We start from the raw sequence: 23,929 nt of genomic DNA, 5'->3' as shown, positions 1-23,929 counted from the left end.
TCTAAATCATCCAAAATAACCAAAACCTTTAGCTCTGGTTCTTACAAATATAAATTTTAATTGAAGACTTTCAGCTGATTTAATCCTTAAGTATTTTTTGTGTAAAGATATAAAGTCTGTTCAATGCTAGCTATAATTAAGCTCAAATACAGTATTTTGGGTAATTMATTTTCAAGTATTTTTCCATGTGAGCTAAATCTAGATACGTTGCAATTCTTTGCTTTGCTTTTACTCTAGAATATCAATGATCAGCTCTAAACACTAAAAGCCAAACTACAGGCAATCTGGCATGCTCGCACTGCAGGAAAAAGGCTCTCCTCTGCACTAGTCCTATGTGGGAGGCTGCCCTAATATGGCTATTTGTGCTCCAGATCCTTCGCCCATCACAAAGCAATTAGCAAAATACCCATTTTGTAAATTCTTAAGGCCAGAAGCGAGTACTATGACTCCTTAGTCTCACCTCCTGCTCGCTGAAATTCAGTCTGATATCCCTGCGTTCAGCACAGTGACTGGTACCTGGACTAAAATGCCTCTCTATTACAGCCAAAGAGAATCCATCTCCAGAAGTTGAGTGGGGTCTTGGCTTTTTAGTGACTTTTCCCAAGGGGAAAAAAAATCGGTTCCATCTGAACCAAATGTGACATTTTTCCTTTTTTCTTGCCATATGAAAAATTGAAAAATTGTTTGTTTTGCCCAAAAGATTCTATTCTCCTCCAAACAAGGCGCACTGAGTACTTGTCCGAAAAGCAAAAGAAGTCAAAGGGCTACCTACGTTCATGAAGTTGACAGGATTTCTGTTTCTCCATTTACCTAAGAGCTCAGTAGAGAGCACACAGTGGGTTGGATTGTGGAAGAAATTGGGCTGAGTCCTTCCTCTGCTGAACAGATTTCATCCCTCTCACAGTAGAACGCCTTAAGCAGGTGACTATGCTGAATACGGCATGCACTGAATTTCAGTTCTCTTGCTCAAATTGCTCCACTTATTTAAATAAAATATTCCTATCTTTTCAGAGGAGAGGACTGAAATGCAGCCGTCTCCCTTCCCTAAAACCCTGTCTCAAGCCAGTCTTACTACACCTGAGTTTATGGAAGCGTTTCACCCAAAGCAGAAGAGCATCAGGAAGAAGACYTGGGGCAAACTCTGTTCAGGTCAGCTTTATTCTGGTGATCAGGGGAAGGAAGCAGAATATTGGAATGTAAATGCCCTGAGCAGAGGAAGAAACTGGGCCTTGCTTTTCAATTTGCACTGTTTGCACTTAGATGTCACTGGGCAACAGAGGGATCATCTAGATGATACTTCCCTCCAGCAGAGTGGTAGATACTGCTCTGGACATGTTTGCCAGATGAGGATAGCTGTTGTATTTGGATTAAATGTGCGATTACTTCRGAGACAAGCAACATCTCTCTCAATTTCAGCCAGTTCCAAGATACGGCATACAACCAAATAAATATCAGTGAAATCCTGCTCTCCTAAATACATTGTATGAGGTTGCTTGTGCAAGCCCTTCTCTGTGGCACCTTTGAAAGCAGTACAACCAACTCCTCACTCCTCAAGCAAAATGGCCTAAGTTCCCAGCCACATCCTACTGCTTCTCCCTATTCTCCCAGGGTGGCTCCCACAGCTTTCCTAAAAGTCTTTCCTATGTCGGAAGTGATGAATCCTGGTTAAAGCAGCACAGTCTTCCAGCTTTTATATTTGTGTAAAAGAAGAGGCGTTCTATTTCTTATGGTAAGTAGCATAAATGCACCAAAACAATAGATTAGATGCCCCTGTATTAATTGTTTATTGAGCTGTCATTGGAGGTTGGGGACTGAGAAGTCACAAAAGGCTCGTTCGCCTTCTGATCCTCCTTCATGGAGGTTGCCTGGTCTGAGATGGAAGAGAAGGAGAGCTGGTCGTGTTCCATTATGTGCACTTGGTCCTCCTCCTTGTCCTTCTTCACATAAAACAATTTCCTAAACTTTTTGAGCTCGTGGAGTTCACAGAAAGTCTCGAGAACCACTAACATTGCGATAAGCCCCAGCAACAGGTAACCTAGGGATAAAAAAAAAGTGCTTTAATTATTAAGCAAAACAGGGATGAATTCTAAACTCGTAGCTTTTCTCATGCTCATCTTCTCTGAACAGTATCTTAAGCTYCCTTATGCCTCATTTTCAGAGTTTTGTTACCCATTTTGGACTGTCAAATCCTTTCCTGCCTTTTCTTTGTTATTTGTATCAGTTTAGCAAGACAGATCACTTATTTCATCAATTTTTGGAGTATTTTCCTTTAAAATTATAGAAATAAAACTGACACTAAAATAAGTGCAAAAACAAAGAACACGAACATGTACAAGAGCACTACAAATTTAGAATTAATGTAAAATTACTGGTGATGTTTTTAAAAACTTGACAAAGTTTCTACATCTGATGAAACCTTGAAGATTACTTGCAAAATTTTACTAACAGTAGATACACTACCCAGTCCTGCTACTGTTACTTAAACAACATTAGTGATGACTTTAGTGACATACTGATTCTGCCTTTTAAAGATAGTAGTTATGTATCACAGACTGTCACTTTTGGAAACCTAGCTTTCATCACTATGTTCTTCTGTTTCCTCTCCAAACACTTGTACCTGGAATCCCAGGAAGATGTTGAAATGAGCATTTCTTAATCTCTGTGTCATCACCAGCTCCTTGCAACCGATCCTTACACGCTAACAACAAGCCTATCTTAATATTTTATCATTCCACTGAGTAAATCAAGTAAAGTTGAGTGCATAATAAATCACATGAAATGCATAATAAATCCCCTGAAACTGAATGGATAATAAGTACAWGTTCTTCCAAAGACCGATCATTAAATGTACTGAAAAATCAACAYAGATTAATTATTATAATCTACATGTGGGCAACATTTTGTTACCAAAAAGCATAAATATCTTACATGTAGTTACAGACCATAGGTAGTTCAATGGCATTAACACCCCTCTGTCTTCCAGGAGCACCATCAATTCCATATTGCAATACTGGATCCTGGTCTAAGTCAACACTACAGCTAAAATTTATGAGCTGTTTTTCAGCTGTACCTCATGAAATCAAATAGAAGTGATGCATTAGCCTGGGGAGCTAATGACAAAGCTATGCCAATTAAAAGGCTTCTATAAATCTGCACTAAGAATTTTGCAATTATTCCTGAAACTCAGTCCAGCTGATCACAACTTGATTTAGTAGGAGGCTGGTATTTTTCCATTAATTCTTGAAAAGTCTATAGTCTATATGAGTCTATTCATTAAACATTCATTAAACCAAGACACAAATCTTGGTGAAGTTCTTGGCCAGAAGTTTTCTTGGAGAAAATATAGATTCAGAAAGAGCAAAACACTGTATACATACAATACTGACTGTATACATACAGACAGACATTTTCACGTGTGAAAAAGCCACAAGTTATGATTTTAAAATATTGAATTTCAACATTTTTGGAAAACACTCACTAAAAAAAGCCTTTTATTTTTCAGATTTTCCTTCAATTTATTACCTAATTATTCCAAATCTTGAAGTATAACTAAAAGCCTGTCTTTGTCCAAAAATGGCACTTTTGACTTAGCAGATAAAAGGAAAAAAAAAAAAGAAGTGAAAAGGGTTTCATCCATAATGCTTTCTTTTGCTTCTGATTTTGCAGAGCTGCTAGAATTTTTAAACACCTTCGTTATGCCTGGCTCTGGCACTATTCACTATTTAGTGAATATTTATTCATTCATTATTTAGCATCCTCAAGTTAACTGTGCAGATCAGCCAAGTAATTATTAAAAGCTCCTGGTAGGGAGATAAACAACCCCCTTTTCCCCTCTTGGGAGTGGGGAAAAGTCTCTTACAGTGTGGATGGGCCCAGCAAGGAGCTGAAGTGCTGTCCTGACCAGGTGAAGACACCGTTTCAATGCATGCAAACCCAAAACACAAACTGCAATGAATGGACATTTTGTCTAAATTAAGATTGTTGGACAGGAGCACAGTATACTAGCCTAAGAAACAGACGCATCAGGAAGGGCTTATTTTGGTCTTCTGAAGAAGCACTTGTTAAGAAGTACTTGTTAAGCACTTGTTAACATTAAGAAGCTCTTAAGGCACTGGGGTGCATTAAGAAGAGCATCTCCAGCAGGTCGAGGGAGGTGATTGTCCCCCTATACACAGCCCTGGTGAGGCCACATCTGGAGACTGTGTCCAGTTCTGGGCTCCCCAGTACAAGAGGGATGTGGAGCTGCTGGAGAGAGTCCAGCGCACGGCTACCAGGATGATCAGAGGCCTGGAACATCTGCCCTATGAGCAAAGGCTGAGGGAGCTGGGCCTGTTCAGCCTGGAGAAGAGGAGGCTGAGGGGGGACCTGATCAGTGTCTGTAAATACCTCAAGGGAGGCAGTGAGGAGGAGGGGGCGGCCTCTTTTCAGTGGTGGCCAGTGACAGGACTAGAGGAAATGGCCACAAACTGAGGCACCAAAAGTTCCACAGGAACTTGAGGAAACACTTCTTGACAGTGAAGGTGACAGAGCCCTGGCACAGGCTGCCCGGAGAGGCTGTGGTGTCTCCTTCTTTGGAGATCTTTAAAACCTGCTTGGATGCAGCCCTGTGCCACGTGCTCTAGGTGACCCTGCGTGTGCAGGGGGGTTGGACTAGATGACCTCTGAGGTCCCTTCCAACCTTCGGYATTCTATGATTCTATGAAGATCCAGGACCATGCAGACTGAAGCTCTATCAGAAAAAGTTTCGCTGTGTCTAGAGAATATTACTTATCCAGACTGTCAATAAGCATTTTTCTTAGCTCTATTCTTGGATCAAATCATTGATCACTGTGCCTCTCTTCTATGTCAAGACCAGTTAGACAGTTTTATTGTTCAAATTTAATGGTCATGTTCATAGCCTTGACAGCTGGCATGTCCCACTGCCAGCCTCAGCTACCTTCTGTTACAATCACAGCAAGAAATGTTTTTCTTCTGCCTCGTTCCCCTTCCTCTCACCTTCATGAGATAACCTTGAGTCACAAGGACCATCTTAAGGCTCTGAGATGCACTGTGAAATGTTAGTCCTGACATGCTCCTAAGCATTTTCAAAACAACGACAATAATACTGTTTATCTTTTTATTATTAATGAGAGCTGCCAGCTGTGATTTAGCACACAGGCATTCTATTCTCAGCTTGTTCTTTCTTAACTCCGAAAATTGACCTTATTTAAAACTCTCTTCTTTGCACAATTGGCTACATTGTCCAGTTTGCCAGCCCGCAACTAGCAAAATCACTGCAGTTGATGGAATGGAGAAAACTCAAAAAATTTTGATAGCATACAGGAATGTTGGATACTTACATGTAATTCCAATTTTATACAGCTCCCGGAACTTCTGATTGTAGCCCTCTCCTGGCACATAGTCTCCAAGGCCAATGGTGCTCAGGGAAATGAAACAAAAATAAAAAGATTCCAAAAAATTCCAGTCATCTTCTAGAACAGAAAATATTGCTGCTGGGATAAAGAAAAAGCAGGAGACAGTGATGAAGCCAAGGATCACAGCGTGGATAATGGCAACAACCTGCTTGGAGAAGCCCCAGCGCACGTGGAAATAGAGCACAGGCCGCCTGGTCACGTACACGATGATGCGCTGCACCACCGCCGTCAGGAAGAGCAGCGTGAAGGGAATCCCGATGACCGAGTAGATGATGCAGAAGGCCTTCCCTCCGTCAGATAAAGGCACTGTGTGGCCATAGCCTGGAACAAAACAGAGGACAGGCCTAGGAGGCAGCTGAGAATGAAACCAGAGCAGGTATGAGCCACTGGGACCACACTTATCAATTCGATACTGGTTGTGTTTTGTGAGACAAGGAACTGCTCCACTGYTGCAAAGCCTGAACTCCACTGTTCTCGACAAGTGCTATTCAAAGGAGGTCTCTCCTAACCAGGCACACAGCTGAAGTGCTAGTGATTAACAGATAAATATCCAGAAGAATTTTTATATTTCAAAATTGTCAATCTAATGTCATYAAATCTTATTTTGGAGAAGGAAGTAGTGCCTGGTCAGGAGCAGGGAACCCCTCTCTCATAGTCCTTCCTGAAGGACAGACCCAATGTTCCTCCAGGAATGGCCCAGAGCTCACCCAGAACCACAGACAAGTATAGGAGCAGAAAGACTGCACTACAGAGAAACTTGCAGCTAGGCTGGGCTAAGCTAAACACTCAAACCAGTCTGCCATTTACCTGGACTAAACCTGACTGAGACTTTCCCAACTGCCAGAAGCAGCTCAAGCAAATGCCRCCTTGTAGCACCTGCTCTGTCATTCCCATGAGGTTGCCACAGCACATGAAACTTGGCTGCAGGGACTGTCTACCAGTGCCTCAGCTGCTAACAGGAAATATGGTAATATAGAGTGTGCCTCTTAGCACACCGAGAAGCAAACACACACTCAGCTCAACCAGCAGCAGTAAGAGRATGCCATCTTCCAACAGCAGTGAAAAGCCACCAGTGTTTGTTTGTAATTCGGGATTCAGAGCCACTGCTTAGGAACAATTCTCTTGACAAGTTGGAGCAGAAGGTCACAATTTATGAGAGTATGGCAAGCAGTAAGGAAACAGACTCATATTTTTTTCCTAGCAGGGAAYTGCTTATGCAACTTCTCCTCAAAAAAAGTCTATACATCTTAGCCCTCAACTGTGCAAAAGTCATTGGAAACAAACAGYACAGCCATACATTAGAGCAGAGGACACTGGAGAACCAAGGTGGGAGATGCTCTACGTCAGTGTGCAGCCATTTCCTCCTGTTGCCTCCTGCCTTTGTGAATCTCTTACTGCTTCTTTGCRCTGCAGCCTCTCCAGGGCAGAGGCCCACAAAGCACCCTGCTGATTCTGCTCAATATTAAACTGGGCCCTCATTTGCCTTGTTCAGCTGCAACTCTCATGCTCAAAAGCATTGCAACTGCAGCACTAAGATGCTCTTTATTATGAGAAAAGGATGTTCACAAAAAGGGAACTATTTATATTACCTTTATTAAAATAAAGTCATTTTGTTAATCTGTCAAGGAGAGGAGATGAATAGACTTGCTGGATAGGCTCATGTAGCATATCTGATAATTTAGTTACTGATTATAAAGTTAGACATGATTTAGAGACTACCATATTTTGGCATTTATAAGCTGAACACCAGGTAATAATTGCTCCTTCAAAATCATCAAATGTTTAAAACTCAAACATTTATAGAGCCTGCACAAACTCAGAAGCAAAGCAACACCACAGATAAAACGATGTTATACACTTAGGTATAGCCCATTCACACATTGGCAGTATTAAAAAAGTGCCATTCTTTCAAGAAAACTCACAGAAAGAAATAAGTAAAGACTAGTAGGATTTGTCATGTTAAATRAGATCAACACTCCATTTAGCTCAGCCTCCTGAGGCAAACAAGCACTTGATGGTTCATGSAAAGAGGAAAAGTGAGGAAAACTGCAAAATGGATGGACAGTTGGGTTTCAATTCACTTATAAATGTGCATTTTGTTGTTGTTGTTGAATCATTTACTCCCCAGCTTATGACTCAAAAGACTTCTACTGTTACATGTTCACATAAAAATATGTCACATCTTTATCTTTTCTGAACTAAATTTGAATGTCCCCATATCCTACTAAAGTGCTTATTTTTTAAAAAGTCATTTAAAGCACCAATCTTTATGCATTGATCTTAATGTGGGTGCTATACAGGTCAATTATGTGTTCAGTAAAGTACTTTTTCATTTGAAGTCTTTCAAGTAAGTCTCTTACAAAAATGCTTAGTTGTAACTTTTTTACAGTTTTCAGTCTTTGGTGTCTCTCTCATGAGATTCATCTTGGGGTTATTTTCCTGTTCTGTCTTGTCTGTATCTAACTGTTCCTGCTAGATCAATTTGTGTGGAGAAATACCCAGAACAGATCATTGTATTCCAGGTAAGACAAATCTTCTCCCTGCATTTTTGATATATCACGACATTCCATTCATTTTCCAGAGTCGTTAGACAGCTCATAATAGTCTACATCAAGACCAGCACCATTTTTAAACATTTCATACTACTCTGTCATACTGCATTTTCTTGCACAAGTTGGTACTATTTCTTTCTCCTCCTCTTGTCCTTCTCAGATTGGTCAAAAGCAATAACCAAGTAGTTCTATGTTATTGCTGCTCTGTGTCTCTTCATAGCCAGTCTCTCCTGCAGTTTATTAGGAAACTGACCTTTCAAGAAACACCAGCCTTCTTACAGATCCTTTTGTAACCCTAAACAAAGCCAGTAGCAGCAAAGTGCAGAGGCGCTGTAGTTGYGTGTTGTGAGCCCAGGCTTTGTTAGCCTGGATTCCTACACAGGCATCCACCAGAAGCTGCCTTGAAGAAGGGTGTTTGTTATGAAGGGTTTTGATGTCAAGGAGGGCAAGCAAGAGGCAAACAGCCCTTGGGGCCTCAGCCTGGCATAAGCCTTCCCCAAGAGCCCCTCTTGGGCGATGAAACCTAGATGGCAGTCACAGGTGGCAGCACAGGCTCTTCTTGTGCCTCTCTTGGGGCTTCAGCTGCCCCCTAGCCCTCTCACAGGAATGAGACCTCAGAGTCGAGATGCCCAGTTCCCCAGAATCACAGCTCACCTTCTCCCCACGTGCCTTCGGCAGTCAATGGTTTTGTGCCCTCCTCTTGTTTCTCCACAGTGACCTCCCTCCCCACTTTCCTCCCACATGTTTTGTGAAGCCATTACCCACTATGGGCCATTCCCCCACCACATGGTGACCTGCTTCACTGCTAGCAGCTTATGCAGCCAACACTGAGCTTCTCACGGGGTGGTGTCTTCGGCGTATCCACACTCTACCCAGACTCACCAACACTGGTGGCACAACGGGATGAGCCCATGCTGGTCCCCTTGCTGATCTGAGTTAGTGTTCATGAGAAGACAGCCCTTGAAGTCTGACCATAACTGCAACATGCCCCAGTGCTGGAAGTGAATCATGCGCCATACACTAAAGTCACACAAAAAAAGATTTTAAGTRCTTGTCTCAAAATCAACCTCACTTTTTTCATATATTCTCCCTCATCCATGAATTATGCAAGAAAAATCTTAAGTGCATTAGGTCTTTTCAGGTGAATTTTGCAATGGAGGTCAGAACAAGGCATACATTAGGTATCTACTTTTTTCTTTATTATAGAAAAATAAGTGCCATCTCCTATAATGAGAACTCTCTTGCATCTTCTTTTGATATTATGAAATCCAATTACAGGTTTCTAGAGTGATACACACTGTCACCCTGTGCAGCTTCACAGGCCCAGCAACTTCCAGATTACAAAGGACATTTCATAATCTCAAAATGAGGGCAGGGAACTCTCTGCATTATTCATGTTGACTATTAACCCTTKTCTATGATCTTCAAAGAAGATTCACTCTATTGCTGGCTGCGAAGTCTGTTAAGATTTTGTTGTCTCTGTTCCACCCTATCTGCCAATGTTGGGAAAATTTCCCAACAGAGGGAAACAACAAAGTTCCCAAAGACTAGGGATCTTTCCTAGTCTGTACTAGCAAAGATCTCTGTACTGTATTAAAGTTGTTTGACACTATAAYATATAAGGTGATGTATAGAAAGTGCCTGTAAAGTTGTGGTCTGGGCATGGCTTTACAATTTCCTGCTGTTTCAGCTATGCAGCAGGAAAAACTTGTCATTTTAAGTATTCATGAAAATAGCAATAAAGCACAAATAACCTCTTATTTATTTCTTGTTGAAAATTCTGATATCCTTTTCACTTGTGCAGAAGTGACAATATAGTGATGTCTTTTCAAACCAGGAGAAATACAATCAGATTCCTCAAGAAATCTGGCAGATTTCAGATGCCTCAGAGTYTGAACTTAACAGTGATTCTCCAGATCAGCTCCTGTGCATGCCCGTGCCAGAACACCTCAAAATAACAATTCCCCATTTGCGATGTGTTTTCTTTTCTCAGTTGCAGTCCTGATTTGCTATAGTAGTCTTGAACCTGCGAATGGTTTAAGAATTGCTATCATGTCACAAACACACTGGTAAGAGATATAAGATGACAGGGTTAACAGTTTGTGTGGCTACCTGAACCACAGGTCACTAATGAACATATGAGGGCACAGCATAAACTGAAGGAAAACCAGCCATAACTCTGGGCCAAACCGAACAAATGCTAATAATTCTTGTTTCTAACCCAAATACTCCATATCCCTTTGGTTGCAAAGTACATCATACCATGTATAAGACAGGACATATATAAAGGATGACAATCTGATGGGCATAATGAATATTATGATAGCTATTTGCTGCTGGATTAGTCATATGATTACTATATAATAAAGTGAAAAACATTATAGCTATTTGGCAGTAAAGGCCATGCTGAACTCATYCCCACAGAAATGGTTAAGATCCATAGGAGGTGGGGATAATAAGGCAGAACTTGGTACAATTACTACACAGTAAAAGGCTGCATCGTGCTGGACCAGCACAAACAGTGGCAAAATCTGCTGCATGGGAACTAGACACAGCCCCAAGAATAGCTACAAAAATTAATATATCCCTTCCAYGTCAGGGATGATCGTTTGGCTCAATAACATACCCTCTTACTAAAACTAAGAAATACTACTCAGAAGATAATAACTCTAAATGGGAAACAACAGCACTCTTCCATGCTCTAGCTCCATGCTGGATCTTGCTAATCCTCCTGGCTCCAGAGGGAGGGATGCACACACTCATACACCGCCAGCCCCAGGGAAGTGCGCTACACCCTCCCAGCACAGGTCCCTAATTAGCCAGTCCATGTGAAAGCACACAGTCCTTCCCAGCCACCACCAAAAGGGAACTGCAGGGAGACAAAGGTRCTGGAACCAGACACTTATTCCAGGGCCATTAAACTTGCCTTTAGAAAGTACCCACTACACAAAAGCAGGCTGGGTTCTTCAGGCCCAGGGAAGCTGGCTGAGCTTCCCTCTCATCCTGGGTGAGCAGGACACTGGGCTTTCCAAACTCTGGCTGCAAGCTAAGCAGTTTGTAAGAAACTGCCACTGTCAAAACCTTTTTTGTTAGGACACGCTAAACCTTGATCCTGATGTGAAGGAAGCATAGGCTGGCCCTGTGTTCCCACGGAGTCCTGCCRACTTCTATGATGTTTTTTGAAGCAACATGTCATTAAAGAAGCCATGCCCTGAGTGCACACGGCTTCACACGGTGCTTCAGGCAGAAAAAGACTAAATATGTGAGCATATTCAGCAGACAGCTCTATTACACCTTTGTRGCAAGACATGCAGTCTTTCATTCTCTCACAGATAACAGTTAAAAGATACACATGCATTCCTGTGCTTGCTTTTTTTTTTTTTTTTGGCTAACTACTTCTTTGAACTAGAATTCAGCTCCTCTTGGTGATATTCTGCATTTAAGACTCTGCAAGGGTTAAGCTGTAATCAAACCAGGATCCATCTCGTGACAAGACTCCCCTCCTCCCTCACCAAGTCCTCTTYGTAAGAGCACATTTCTAGAAATACCTGTTCAAAACAACAACATTGCATCTTTGGATCTGCCTCTAGCAAATATTTAGCCTAAGCAAGGAAATATTTTTTTGCAGCAACAGCTACTTCCATTCAATATTCAGATTCATTTCTCAAGAGGGAAAAAAATACAAAAAAAAGGAAAGCCACACAAGCCTGTGGGATACAGCCAACCAGCAGGTCAAAAGCAAGGTTAGAATTCCTGAGGACTCCTGAGATTTCAGCAAGRGGAACTCCAATCATTCTTTTATTGGTTTACCTGCCCGCTAGGCAACAGATGGTCTAGAAATATGCATCAAAGTGGGGTTCCTACCAACAGGCTCTKTCACTATGAATGTTTCTTGGTAAAACAAACTCCTTAAGTCTCTGAAAGTAAAATCTGATAGAAGAGAAAATATAATATTTCTTGGTAGAACAAACTCCTTAAGTCTCCTTAAGCCTAAAGGCATCAGTCACCAACATTAACATGCAACAAAGCAACCGCCAGTTACTTTGACCTCCAACTACTTGCAAGACATTGCTCATAGCCAGGGTGCTACAGGGCTGCAGCAGCTGTCACTGCTGAGCCTGGCACCTGGGCGGTATCACCCTCAGCTTGAGAGGAACCAAAGTCAGCAGCAGTTACAGGCAAGAGCTTGACCAATTTATAATGGGCACTTGCTTCCATCCCAAATGTGTCCTGGATGTGCCAAAAGCCTCGAATTCATCTCGATGGCACGTTCTGCAGTACTTTAATTAGATATCTAATTAGTGAGGAGTACCTACGTAGCTTTGCTAAGTTATCATTTCTTGCACTGAAATGAGCTGCTGCTGYTATTCTTCCTACCATGTGGCAACGGGCAAACAAGCAGCTGCAGATTAGTATGCTTCCCACCTCCGCTCCAGAAACAAGAATTGCTTTATTGTGCCATCAGGAAGAACCGAGCATGAAAACACTAAATGAAACTGGTATTGTGGGCAGGAAAGAATTACCACACAACATTAAAAAATTAAGCAATTCCAGGCTGTGGAGTTAAAATCAAATCKGCATGCAGCATTTTTGCATTTAAACACAGCCTCACATGGACGAAAGTATTATCTACTGAATACAGCAGGGGGAGAGAAATTTATTCTCCTAATCTTGTTATTGATTTGACATACAGAATTCAAAGAAGTTACTTGCACCAGCTTCCTTGTCTGGTGGAGGAAGCTACATAGTCTTTACCTATATTTTAAAGACATTTCATTATTCCTTATTCATGGAAACTGACATGATAATTCATCTACATTAAAAAGAACTATTTCTACTTTGTATTTTAATAGCTATTTCCGAGAGGTATGAAGAACTTAACAGCACGAAGAGCAAAATAAGAGCAAATCAACTTAACACAGATCATCAAAAAAAGCCTTCCCACTTCTGAAGTTGAGATACAGCGTTTGCCCAAGGGCTCAAGTGAAACATGTTTTCAGATGAGTTCCTTGCCTTACTCMAAATATAAGGCGTGACAGCTCTCTACCTTGTGAATAGAGGCCAGCTGAAGGTACTCACAGTTTCACGTTCCTAATGAAACACTGCAAGGTGCAATGGGTTAATGCTTGTAATGCTTTGAGCACTAGCTCACTGAAACGTAAGCACATTTTATAGATTCACTAGTCCTGTTAATCATTCGCATGTTTAGGACATTCCATTCAACAAATAAAAATTGAGACCTGCAAACCTGCTTAGTCACACAGAAAAGAGGACAGCTTAGCATAATCACAGCTGTATATCCTACCAACAAAGTAAGGGAAAACAAAGAAAAAAAACATCATTATGATTGCATGTAGTATTTCTGCTCACAGGAGRAAGAAAAGTAGATTGTTTCACCTAACTAGAATAAATTGTCTAGAAATAAACTATGCTACAGTATTTTAAAAAAGCAAACCACAGGCACAAGATACTTGACAACAATGTAAAGATCAGAGCAATATAAATGCGTCTCCATTTTCAAATATTTTATTAACTGTTTAGATGGGTAGTATTTTTTTTTAAAAACAGAAAACATTTGTCATGTTAGAAAAGTGCCTCTTTGCTGCTCCCAGAAATTCTCCTATCACTTCTACTTGCTACAGTACAATTTTCCTAGTGAGAGAACATAGTCTGACCTCCCAGGGAGGGAATAACTCAGTTCTGCACTCAGTGAACGCAGGCAACGTTGAACCAACAGGACAATCTAAAAATGCTCCCCSTGCCCGCTCAGAACGCGGGACCCACGGGGCCAAACACTGACAAGGCTMTTTCATACAAGTGTCAGCAGCTGCTTAGCAACCAGCCGAGAAGCGAGTCATGCAACCAAGGTTTCTCCTATTCAGCACCTTCCTGACGGTACTTACGCCTGCAAACGCGGCCCAGAATAGAAAAGGCCAGGCCTACGTAACCCGGGACTCTCTAAGGAAACTGTGATGTAAGCGGCCTCTCTCAGACTTCAATACGTGGCAGGTGTCAATGGAAGGCTAATTCTACAAAACAGGCTTACCACTGCACAGGCTGGGGCAGCAGTTTGCAAACTGCTGGTTAACACAGCTTTTCTCTCCAAGAGCCTGACCCCAGGAACACAGCAAGTTTCCTATAGCTGTAAAGGTCAAGAATTCGCAAGCAGGTTACAGTGACTAAGCACAGTGGTATTACTGCATTACTTCCTTACTGGCTTCAAAGGCAAGGCAAGATATCAGATAGCTCTAGTCATCAAAGGGGAAAATATATATAAAATGCACCTTGTGATGTGTGTACCTAAGCCACACTGCAGGATGTAAAAATATATTGGTGCTGGAACCTGCATTAGCAAAGAGAACATTTCTCTCTGCTAATGATAACTTTCTCAACCTCTCCTAGCTCTCATTTTACTTGAAATAACGCTCCTTTRCAAGGGACAGCCAGCAGTTGTCAGATACATCACCACTACAGAAAACGTGTTCTTAGGTCATCAGCTTCTTTCTTACACCTGTTGTTAACTTGGCCTGCACATTTTTGTTTCTTTCAGTGAATTCCCCCTCTAGCACGAGACAACCGATCTAATCTAAGAGCCGCTGCTGAAAAAAATATCCCTTCCTTTCCTTGGTCTGCCTCTTCTTTGGTTGGTTGCAGTTTATCAGACTGCAGGAACTCAGAGCAAACTAATCCAACAAAAATAAAGTGAGTGCTTTTCTTCCAGGYTGATCTGTCCTAGCGTTGGGGCCTTCTCAGTGACAGACAGAGCCCYGAGGAGCAGACAGGAGCCCACTGGTCTGAGACACTTCCAGTGGCAGAGAGGTTAGGCAGGCTTAGCCTGTTTTGTTTAATGTCACCTTGAATAAATGCTGTATAAAGAGAGGCAATCAGCACATAGCAGCAGAGCACAACTGATCCACAGATCACTTTCTTCGAGCACAGTACCCAACAAAAATTCCCTGCATGGGCAGTATTTCTACTGTYTCCACTGAAAAAAAGGTATAGAAGTGGTATTACAGATGTTGATTTGGCTTCTGTAATTCTCATTCATGCAGCAGTAACTTCCTAAAATACTACAAAGCAGAAATAAATATAACTAAAGAAGGTAGAAACATGAAAAAGAAAGTGTGTAGAAATGCATTTGCAGAATGGAAAACATCAGTTTAACATTTGAGAATGTGGCGTATCAGTGGGAGCAGAGAATTGCAAGACGTGATTCACAGGCTCCTATTCTCAGCTACACTAGTGACTCTTGGGGGATCTTTGTAAATGGCTTTCTTTGTAAATGGCCTTACTTCAGCCAAGTACTGAATGCTTTGCAAAATACGTACGGAAATACCACTCTGTCTCACAAGGCGTGGAACATGACAGCAGCGCTCTAGTGAGTAAATCAGCTCCTGCTATGCACACACCTTGGCATCTACTGATGAAACGTGGCCACCTCCCCCATGACATTTAAGGACATGGCTTCATACAAGGTCAGAATGCAGAGCTTGGGCTTCTGTTTCAGATGCTGTGAGATTTGCATCTTTTGCTTTTGTCAACATTTATTTCTAATGATAAAATTTAGCATAAATGACATTTTCCTGCAAGCAGCATACGCAGTAATGTCAGACAGCAAAATTTGACCTTTCCAAAATACGACCTGAACATTCARCCAGTTCTCATCATATAAATAGCTATACCTATAGGACTATGACCAAAATACACCTTTATTTTTTGCACTACAGACGGGCAGAATGAAACTGTGCAGAACTCCAGTAATGAAGTAAGGCAGGAACATGCCCTCTCATACCTACTCTTTCCCTGCCAGCAGTCATTGATTCGCAGAGCACACATCTCTGGTTCAGTTCTTTGAAACCAAGGACCTGAACTGCTCAGTGGGCATGTCAATGTATGTAGGTGGATTAAACATTCACTTACTCCCACGTAAGAGAATATCTGAGGCAGATGTGCCAAATGGTAGCCTTTTTAGATTTACTGCACTGTATTGGCTTCTGTCATCTTTCTTAAAATTTACAGTAGCTGGGATTCTAAGCAGTAACTCAATGATGCCCCTAATTCCTAGTTATTTCTCATTTAGAGTTGAGTCAGTATTTCAGTAGTAAGTCAAAATACTATCATGAAAATAAGTAACAAGACATGCTGGAAAGTGGTTAAAATTTAATTGTCCATTAGTAAATCACACAACCTACAGCTTCTGTAACTCTACAAGAGATGGAAGTTTCCAGGTTTGCCTTAGGGTTTTCTCATTTCCTTCAGGCCACAGGCTTCAAAGAGAAAGGTCTATGGCATTCTTGAATAGCACCTAATTGGGTAAATAGCTGCTTAAATAACACACAACTAAGCTTTCACAGCCTCCCCATGCTCATCTTAGATATGACAASATTTTTAGGGTTTTTACCTTTACCAAGCATGACTATATAAGGAGTTAAATATCCAAGCTCCTTCACTTTTTTTCCAGGTCCCTGAACACATGGCTATTTCTCAAACATACCTTTTTTCATTATTAAAGGTGACTTTGGAGAAAGTTGTATGATCTCAGTACACGCGGGAGGAGGGGAAATGAGACCCTTTGCCTTGCTTTTGTATTTGGTGATTCTGAAGTAACAAAATACTTCATCTCCAATCAAACCAATGCATTTGAGGTSTTCAGTAGGATACTTCCTTCTTGCTAATAAGTCTTCTCAGATTTAAAAATAATTGTAATATACATTTAAGCTTTGATGTGTAACAAAAATAGAGAAAACAGTGAAACAATAGTAAAATTCACAGCCCCTTTGAAGTGGCTGTTTTCTTTTTTTTCCTTGACACAAGAGGCCTCCACCCTGCAAACCTGCATTTGGCTTGGCTTTGGCAAGCTTGTGTCACCCTTAGGCACATCAGGACATAAGAGACAGAAAAGCAGACCTGCACCTGTGACAATTCCCAGCAGACTTCATGGCTGTATGGTTTTCTGTAGGTCACATCACTTGTACCCCCAAGAGCATTCAAGATATACCCTGTACTCATGCTTTTAATAGCACTGCATGTTTCTGTATGAAAAGCCTAAAATAGTTTTCAACAATGTTTCAAGAAAACATTAAGCTGAATCAAATTTCTAACTTATTTTAATGACAGTTACATTATTTTAACTATATGCAATGCCTTCACTGTAAACACTGAATGAAGGATACTTAACCTCAAACTAAAAATATTGTCAATGAAGTTGAGAAAAGGTTTCCATTTACATCCATTTTTGCAAAATACAACTGGCAGTTTCACCTGCAAAGAAATTTGACTCATAAAAGCTAGAATTTTGAAGCTAGACCCAGCTATGAAGGTAGGTTTCTATTTACAAAGAGATAATAAACAGTACAATATACCATTTTAATATGTAAATCTGTTGCAACAAGAAACCAACCCRTATTTTTGCCTTGAAAGCCATTTTCAGTAGCTGCTGTGAAAGAAAACTTAAGGTTATTGAGCTGATTCAATGCAAATAGTCTTTTTAATTAAATGGCACAGAAACAAGCACTGAGACACTGACACACAGGATGAAATTCACAGGTACATTTTAACCTTTTCATTTTAGCTTCAGGATTTACATTCAGTATGTGAAGCAAGAGCAGAGAGATGACAAAGTCCCATTATCATAGTGTCAGTCTTCCCAAAAGCTGTGTCTGCAATGATATTAAGTTAGGCTTAAARAGCTTCTATGTAGAAGTTGCACATACTTCACAAGAACTCGGTTTGCAGTAAGGGGTAATAAGAAGATAATCTCGTATCTATGTTGTTAGCATAACATCAGTCTGGACTCATCATTGCCAAAACCAGATGAAAACTGTTTACTTTTCTGCTGTTAAGTAGGAGGCAACTTTTTCCAGAGGGCGTAACCTCGCTTTCTCTGCACTCAAGCAGGATGGTGCTGAGAGGACAACGGGGTGAGCTTGTTCTACCAGCAAAACCTGCTGCCCAGCCCAACCTCTTCCCGGTGGCTGCTGTGAGGGAATGGATACTGCCTAGGCAGGCTGGTTGCTTCCCCCCACTGCAAAAAGACGCGGTGACACCTCTCTGAAATTGCTTAAGCTGCTGGCACAAAAATCACTTTAGAATACAGAGCACAGTAAYGCCAGGGATGCACCAGTTAGTAGAGTCACCAGGCACACGTTTGTGGTCTGGAGACAAGCGGCATACTGGCCACAGGCATTCAAACACCAAGTATGATGCCTGCCTTCAGCACAGTTAATCTGTCTTTCCAGGAGACAGAAAATGCCCTAAAGAAGGCTCCTTCCCTATCAAGCTGGCTCCTTGTCACCGGGAATGTAGAGAGGCAGGTGGAACAGATCCACGCAGCTGTGAGGAGAGGGCTGGAAAGAGAGGCACAGCACCCACCAGCAGGCAGCCCTGCTCTGAACACCCGTGTGCTCAGGCTACTCCTGCTGCTCTAGCTTCTGCCAGGAGACAGTTTTCACTGCTCATCAGCCTGCAAGGCATAAACACTGGATTAGAGCTGCTTTTGCCACCCTTTATTTCAGCGAGCACAAGCAGGAGCTTGGCACAGCTTAGCACTGTGCCCACTGCAGAGGCCAGAAGCTGTCAGCCTACCTGAAACTAAAGACAAGCTAAATCTGGATTTTTTCTCTGCTACAGGCTGCTAGGATAGGGAAGACAGCGAGAGCTTTGTACCAAACACAAAAGGTAACGTGACCAGTCTACTAGGCATAGCTGCCATCTCTGGTAACTAAAGGGTGGCCTGTACCCTAAAGCATGAGGCCTAATATCCTTCCAAAATGTTTGCTATCGTTAATTTTGAAAAATAGAAATATTTTGGATATATTCAGTGATATATCCCATCCCATCTCTTCCTACAGCTTTTCCAAGCTACATCATGCTAGTCTTTTTAGCTCCTCTTCCTAAAGATGGAGAGAAAACCTCAGCTCAAATCGACATCTTAAAAAAAGCACTGAACTCATCTCAAGTCTCTTGCATCCCAGAAGACGGCCTCTTAACCCTGGGGCCAGGCTAAAAATTTGACAGCATGCAAGTCTGGAGCTGTACCATCTTGTATAAAATCCTGAAATATTCCCCGAGAGGAAAGCAGGCACACAGGCTGACAGAATGACTCTTTCACTTCACATTTACACTGCTTAACCTGAGAGGCAGGACGCTCGGTTTGAGGCCTGGCTCCAGCAAATGTGTCATTATACCCCCCCCAAAAGGGGACAACCTCAATCCAGGCACAGCTCTGACTGCCCTGCCCTAAAATGCCTGGGTCATCCCATGGGAGAGAAATTCAAGTCTCTCTAAGCCAAGGAAATTAAAGAATGTGGTTTCTCACATCCTAATTCAACATCCAAACAATCAGTGTATTGAAGGTAAAGCTTCTCCTCTAGGATCTTTCTCCATCCACCTCCTCGTTCCCTTTACATTTTCTACCATGACACATCACAGCACAATCCAGCTTTGTCTCCTAGATCATCTCCAGCAAATTACCTTGTTTTGTAGATGCTGTTGCTTAGGAACAAACAACTCTTACTTAAGAGAAAAAATTCATTCCCAAAGTACAGATCAACCAGTGAATAACTACAATTCATCACAGGTACAGAAGTGATTTACAAGCTGTATAAAGAAGGAGGAGAAGTACAAAGAAGCTTCTGTTTTGTGCTGGAATCAGAAGTGACTATTGAGACTAATGTGAGCTTAAACCATCATAAAGCTTGTATTTTTCATAGAACAGACAACTGAGTAACTTAAAGCAGGTTTCCAGGCATAAATTTGACATGAACTATGAATTAGGAAGAACATTTTTTTTTTCCAGTATATTAATGACCCAGTACAGGCATCCTCAGGAATGCCTGATACCTGTGCCAGGTACCCACCACATTCTGTAGCCTACAAAGTAAATGATTTATTCTACATTAAACTTGAGTATATAACAAAGAGAAGTTTGTATTTCCTCTAAAGCATATGTGAGCTACCCTCTGATTAAGCTAAATTATCTTTCTTCCATAACATAGGAAAGACTCAGTGGCTTGAATCTTACAAGAGAAGTTATAAAGGCATCATATACTGGGTCTGTTCCTCTGAAGGGGCACAAGAGGAAAAAAAAGATCACTGCTTAATAAAAGACTATGGGGGGGGGGGGTGACACTAACTAGCAATAAGTATCTTCTCCCTGAAATTCTACTGTATTTCTAACTCTTCCTTTACAGTGTATCCACTGATTCCAGCAGTCTCATAATTTGATATCTTTCATAAATAAATATATAGTTTCTCTTACAAATTATTAGTAAGAATTTTTACAAGAGTTCAACTGAAGAGAAAGTACCCTCAGGAATCAAATATTTGCATTAATATTAAACATAATCAACATTATTCATGCCACTTGCCAGGAAGACTCAAATAAGCTACATCACTTGAATGTAAAACTCWCCTCCCAAATCAAATTGTACCTTCACTGTTCTTCAAGCAAGCAATCTCAAGGTAAGTAGCCACTATGAGCATTTAGCTATAGCTGTTAAACATACAGTCTTTACTCTGCTCAAAACACAGCAAGCAGAAACRCGAGTTTGGTTTGCCACTGCTCTGGGTGCCATCCCTTGCAATGCAACCTAATGCACCCATATTTATTGTGAACATTGGAAGAGGTGCAGGCTAAGCTCTGGAGAAGACACAACCACCTTCCCAGGTTCAAAGGTCATGGAATAGAAACAGCCCTTGCTCCTCCTTCCTCTTATTGGTTTGAGTCCTGTGGTTCAGAAAAAGTCCAGTCTGATCTTAATCCAAAAGCACTCATTGCCATTACATAAGATGAAACTTCTTCTCATGCTCTCTGTGCCTTTCCCTGGCACCCAACTTCTTGCAACATGTGTCTTGGCAGCTCCATCACAATAGAGTAAAACCTGATGCAGCCTCTTCTCAGCTKCCCCTGTTGTCTAAATGATAAATGAAACTTATCTCCACAATGCAGGGAAAAAAATAATCAGAACTGGACAGCCAGAACAAACCCATCCTCCTTTCTTAAGGACTGCTACAAAATACCTTTGGACTGGGAAGACTTTCCACAGAAAAAGACAGCTCAAAACACAGGCCATAAGTTCACAGCATCTTCTTTCCTTCCCTTTTCTGCTTTCCTTTGGCATAAGGCACTTTATTCTTTCTATCTTCCAACTCTTCTAACTTCCAATAATTTCCTCCTTTACTCCACTCTTCTTACAGTACTCCTACATTRCGCTAACATCCACTAAGATGTGAGTGATCAAGCACACTTAAAATAATGAAAATATACTACCTAGGAGATGATCAATTCTATATGCAAAAAATATGTTTAATTCTTAAAACAGACACATATTTGCACAGACGGACCCATGATAAAGCCAAGCAGAGACAATGGTTTCAGCAAGATGTTCATGACATCTAGCACTGAGACCAGCCATGAATATATAGATGCATAATTATGAGGAGTTTCCAAATACAGCTGCCATTTAAACACATACAGCTGTATATTAYTTGTGTTTACATTGTCAACACTTAATCAATTCCTTCCCTTTGCATGCTGCTCTTACAGGCCTCTGCAAGACTGCTGCAGCTTTATAGGGCAGAGCAGAATTGTTAGAAGATGAAACTTCTGTCAGTTATTGCTCYAATTAATCTGCTGGAGCCTCATCCAGCCCATTTAACCACCATTTATCACTATTCTTTGTTTGTCCATCCTTGGGGCAGCTTGTGACAGTCCTGTGACAGTCCAAGTGGGGAGCCCATCCAATCACTTTCAAGTATTGGTATGACTGGCTGTGCTTGCTTTGCAAACCTCTCTCATTTGTATATATTTTTCACAATCTCTCATCAGCTTTATCAATATTTTTCTTTAGTTTAAAAAGAGCCAGAATAAGAACTGTAGAAACAACAAGGGGAGTTGAAGATTCTATAATTTAAAAACTTTCCCTACATGGTTTCTATGGAAAACTAAAAGGCTATGAAGTTAGCCTTTGCCTCTGTATAGAGGGCTGGGCTACGTTGTTATGTTCATGTAAGTCATGACTGGTAAATTCAGTGAGATAAACACAAGCAGCAGCCTTGTGCCCCTTGAAATTTCATACTATGTCTCTGAATGAAGAAGCAACCTTGAGCTAGTCTTCAATACCAGCACTGTCTTTGCATTTATCCTTACAGTATTTGCAAAAACAGCAGGCACTTGAGCTGTACTATTTGTAATGATACAACACTTCAAAATGAGCTCTTCATAAATATTTGAATGTCCAAAGGACCAGGCTAGTCCTGCTTCTCATCTGTCTTAATGACTACTTGAACTGACTCAAAGKTTTTTGCACAAGGGCAGAGCAAGCGGGGAAGAGAAAAGGAGACAGGGAAATCCATCCCTGAAAACTGTATACTCTTGGAAGAAACTACAATGGACACAGTAAGTCAGTCTGCACACAGACCTGTGGAAATATAAAAGTTGCTCTCATATATAACAGGAAGCAATCCAAGAAGTACAATAATGTTCTCAGGCAAAGTTCAAAGCTAGTTTCATAAAATAAGAAATGGATGGATTTTTGTGAAGAGTAGCCTAGCCCAAGAGACTGTTAGATATAGAAGGAAGTATCMTTTGATGCCTTATCTAAACTTCAGTTTAATAGTCAGAGGAATGAAAACCACACATTTCAGCTGCTCTGTTTTCTAAGTGCATGCCTCCAAAGTGTTTTTTTAAAAGGCTTTCAATTTGGATAACAGTGGCTTGTGTTTTCAATAGTTGTCTTGAGAGGTCTCTGGCCTCAAATTAGGTTATGCCTTGCCCTAAAGTGTATGTGTAGGGGCAAAGCAGTGTCTATGCCTCAGCTGTACTACTGAATCCAATTACTGCATCTTAAAAGGCAGCCGTGTTACTAATTCAGTCCAAATATTGACTGACAAATCGGGACCAGTGTCCTGATGACCTTCTGGAGGTTTACTCATCTCTAAAGTGGAAGTTCAGTGTTTTAAGTTTAAAGAATGTTATTGTTTTACAAAAAAAAAGGCACTTTTATATGTTCATACTTAGCACTGTTACTACTAATTATAGCTTCAAAATTTCATTCACTGGAAACATTAACTGCAGGTGCCATAAGTGTGTCACTTTCACATCCTGCCATCTAATTATGGTTACAAGGATCAGAAAGGGGAACAAACCCCTTAAAAGAGGCACACAACCTCATTTGTAAATTTGCTGTCAAATATTCTAAAAAWAATAATAATAATAAAGAACCACACAAATACTTGTCCTAATCTGTACAAAACTGTACAACAGGGTACAACAGGACATTACCATCAGCTGATACATCTCACAGTGCTCACTTGGGGAGGAGGGCAACTTTAAAAAGGCATTGCATTTTTACAGAAGTAAAAGCTCAAATTACTTGCAGGGCAAAGCCCAAAGCCTTAGGTCTAGTTTTAAGGCTTTTTTTTTTTTTCCTTGCTAAATAAAAACAAAGAAGCTGTGAGAGTGACAGAGCCCTGGGAAAGGTCACCCAAAGGGACTGCAGTGCCACCATCCTCAGAGATATTCCAAACCACCCGGCCACAGTCCTGGGCGACCTGCTCTGACTCGACCCTAGATCACCTGGTCTAACCTCCCAGCACAAACAGGCCCTCCCAACCTCAATTACTCTGTGACTTTCCGATAATAAAAAAAAAAAAATAAATTAAAAAAAAAAAATCAGTGAGCTGATCGACTAATTCAGTCTTTCGAATTGCCACAAGACCAGCTTCTCAGCACATATTTCTGTGCTCATCCTTTACAAGTGAGCAGGCCTTTACGACCTTACGCGAAGCATAACTGTTACATAAGGAGTATATAGAAATTATATCCAAGAAATGTTTCTTAAAGCCTTCCAAAAAACACCAATGAAAATTGCTACTTAGAGGCAATATATATACTACTATTATATATATATTACTTGTATTTTACATACAAATATTGAACTTGAAATAGAAGTTATGTATAAA

At 41.0% G+C, this 23,929-nt stretch overlaps 1 protein-coding gene across 1 annotated transcript in view; it reads right to left on the bottom strand.

Moving 5' to 3' along the window:
* Window positions 1-23,929, bottom strand: part of KCNK1 (potassium two pore domain channel subfamily K member 1) — a 25,063-nt gene continuing 1,134 nt past the window's right edge. The window contains exons 2-3 of the mRNA XM_026053388.1: window positions 5,340-5,735; window positions 1-2,035 (exon numbers count right to left, since the gene is read on the bottom strand). Of these exons, the coding sequence (XP_025909173.1) occupies window positions 1,776-2,035; window positions 5,340-5,735 (656 nt within the window). The 3' untranslated portion in view covers window positions 1-1,775. The remainder of the gene's footprint in view (window positions 2,036-5,339; window positions 5,736-23,929) is intronic.

The sequence above is a fragment of the Nothoprocta perdicaria genome, unplaced genomic scaffold, assembly GCF_003342845.1.
Source record: "Nothoprocta perdicaria isolate Ctin4 unplaced genomic scaffold, notPer1 scaffold_99, whole genome shotgun sequence".
Lineage (NCBI taxonomy): Eukaryota > Metazoa > Chordata > Aves > Tinamiformes > Tinamidae > Nothoprocta > Nothoprocta perdicaria.
The sequence above is the reverse complement of the archived record's forward strand: the minus strand, read 5'-3'. Positions and strand labels throughout refer to the sequence as shown.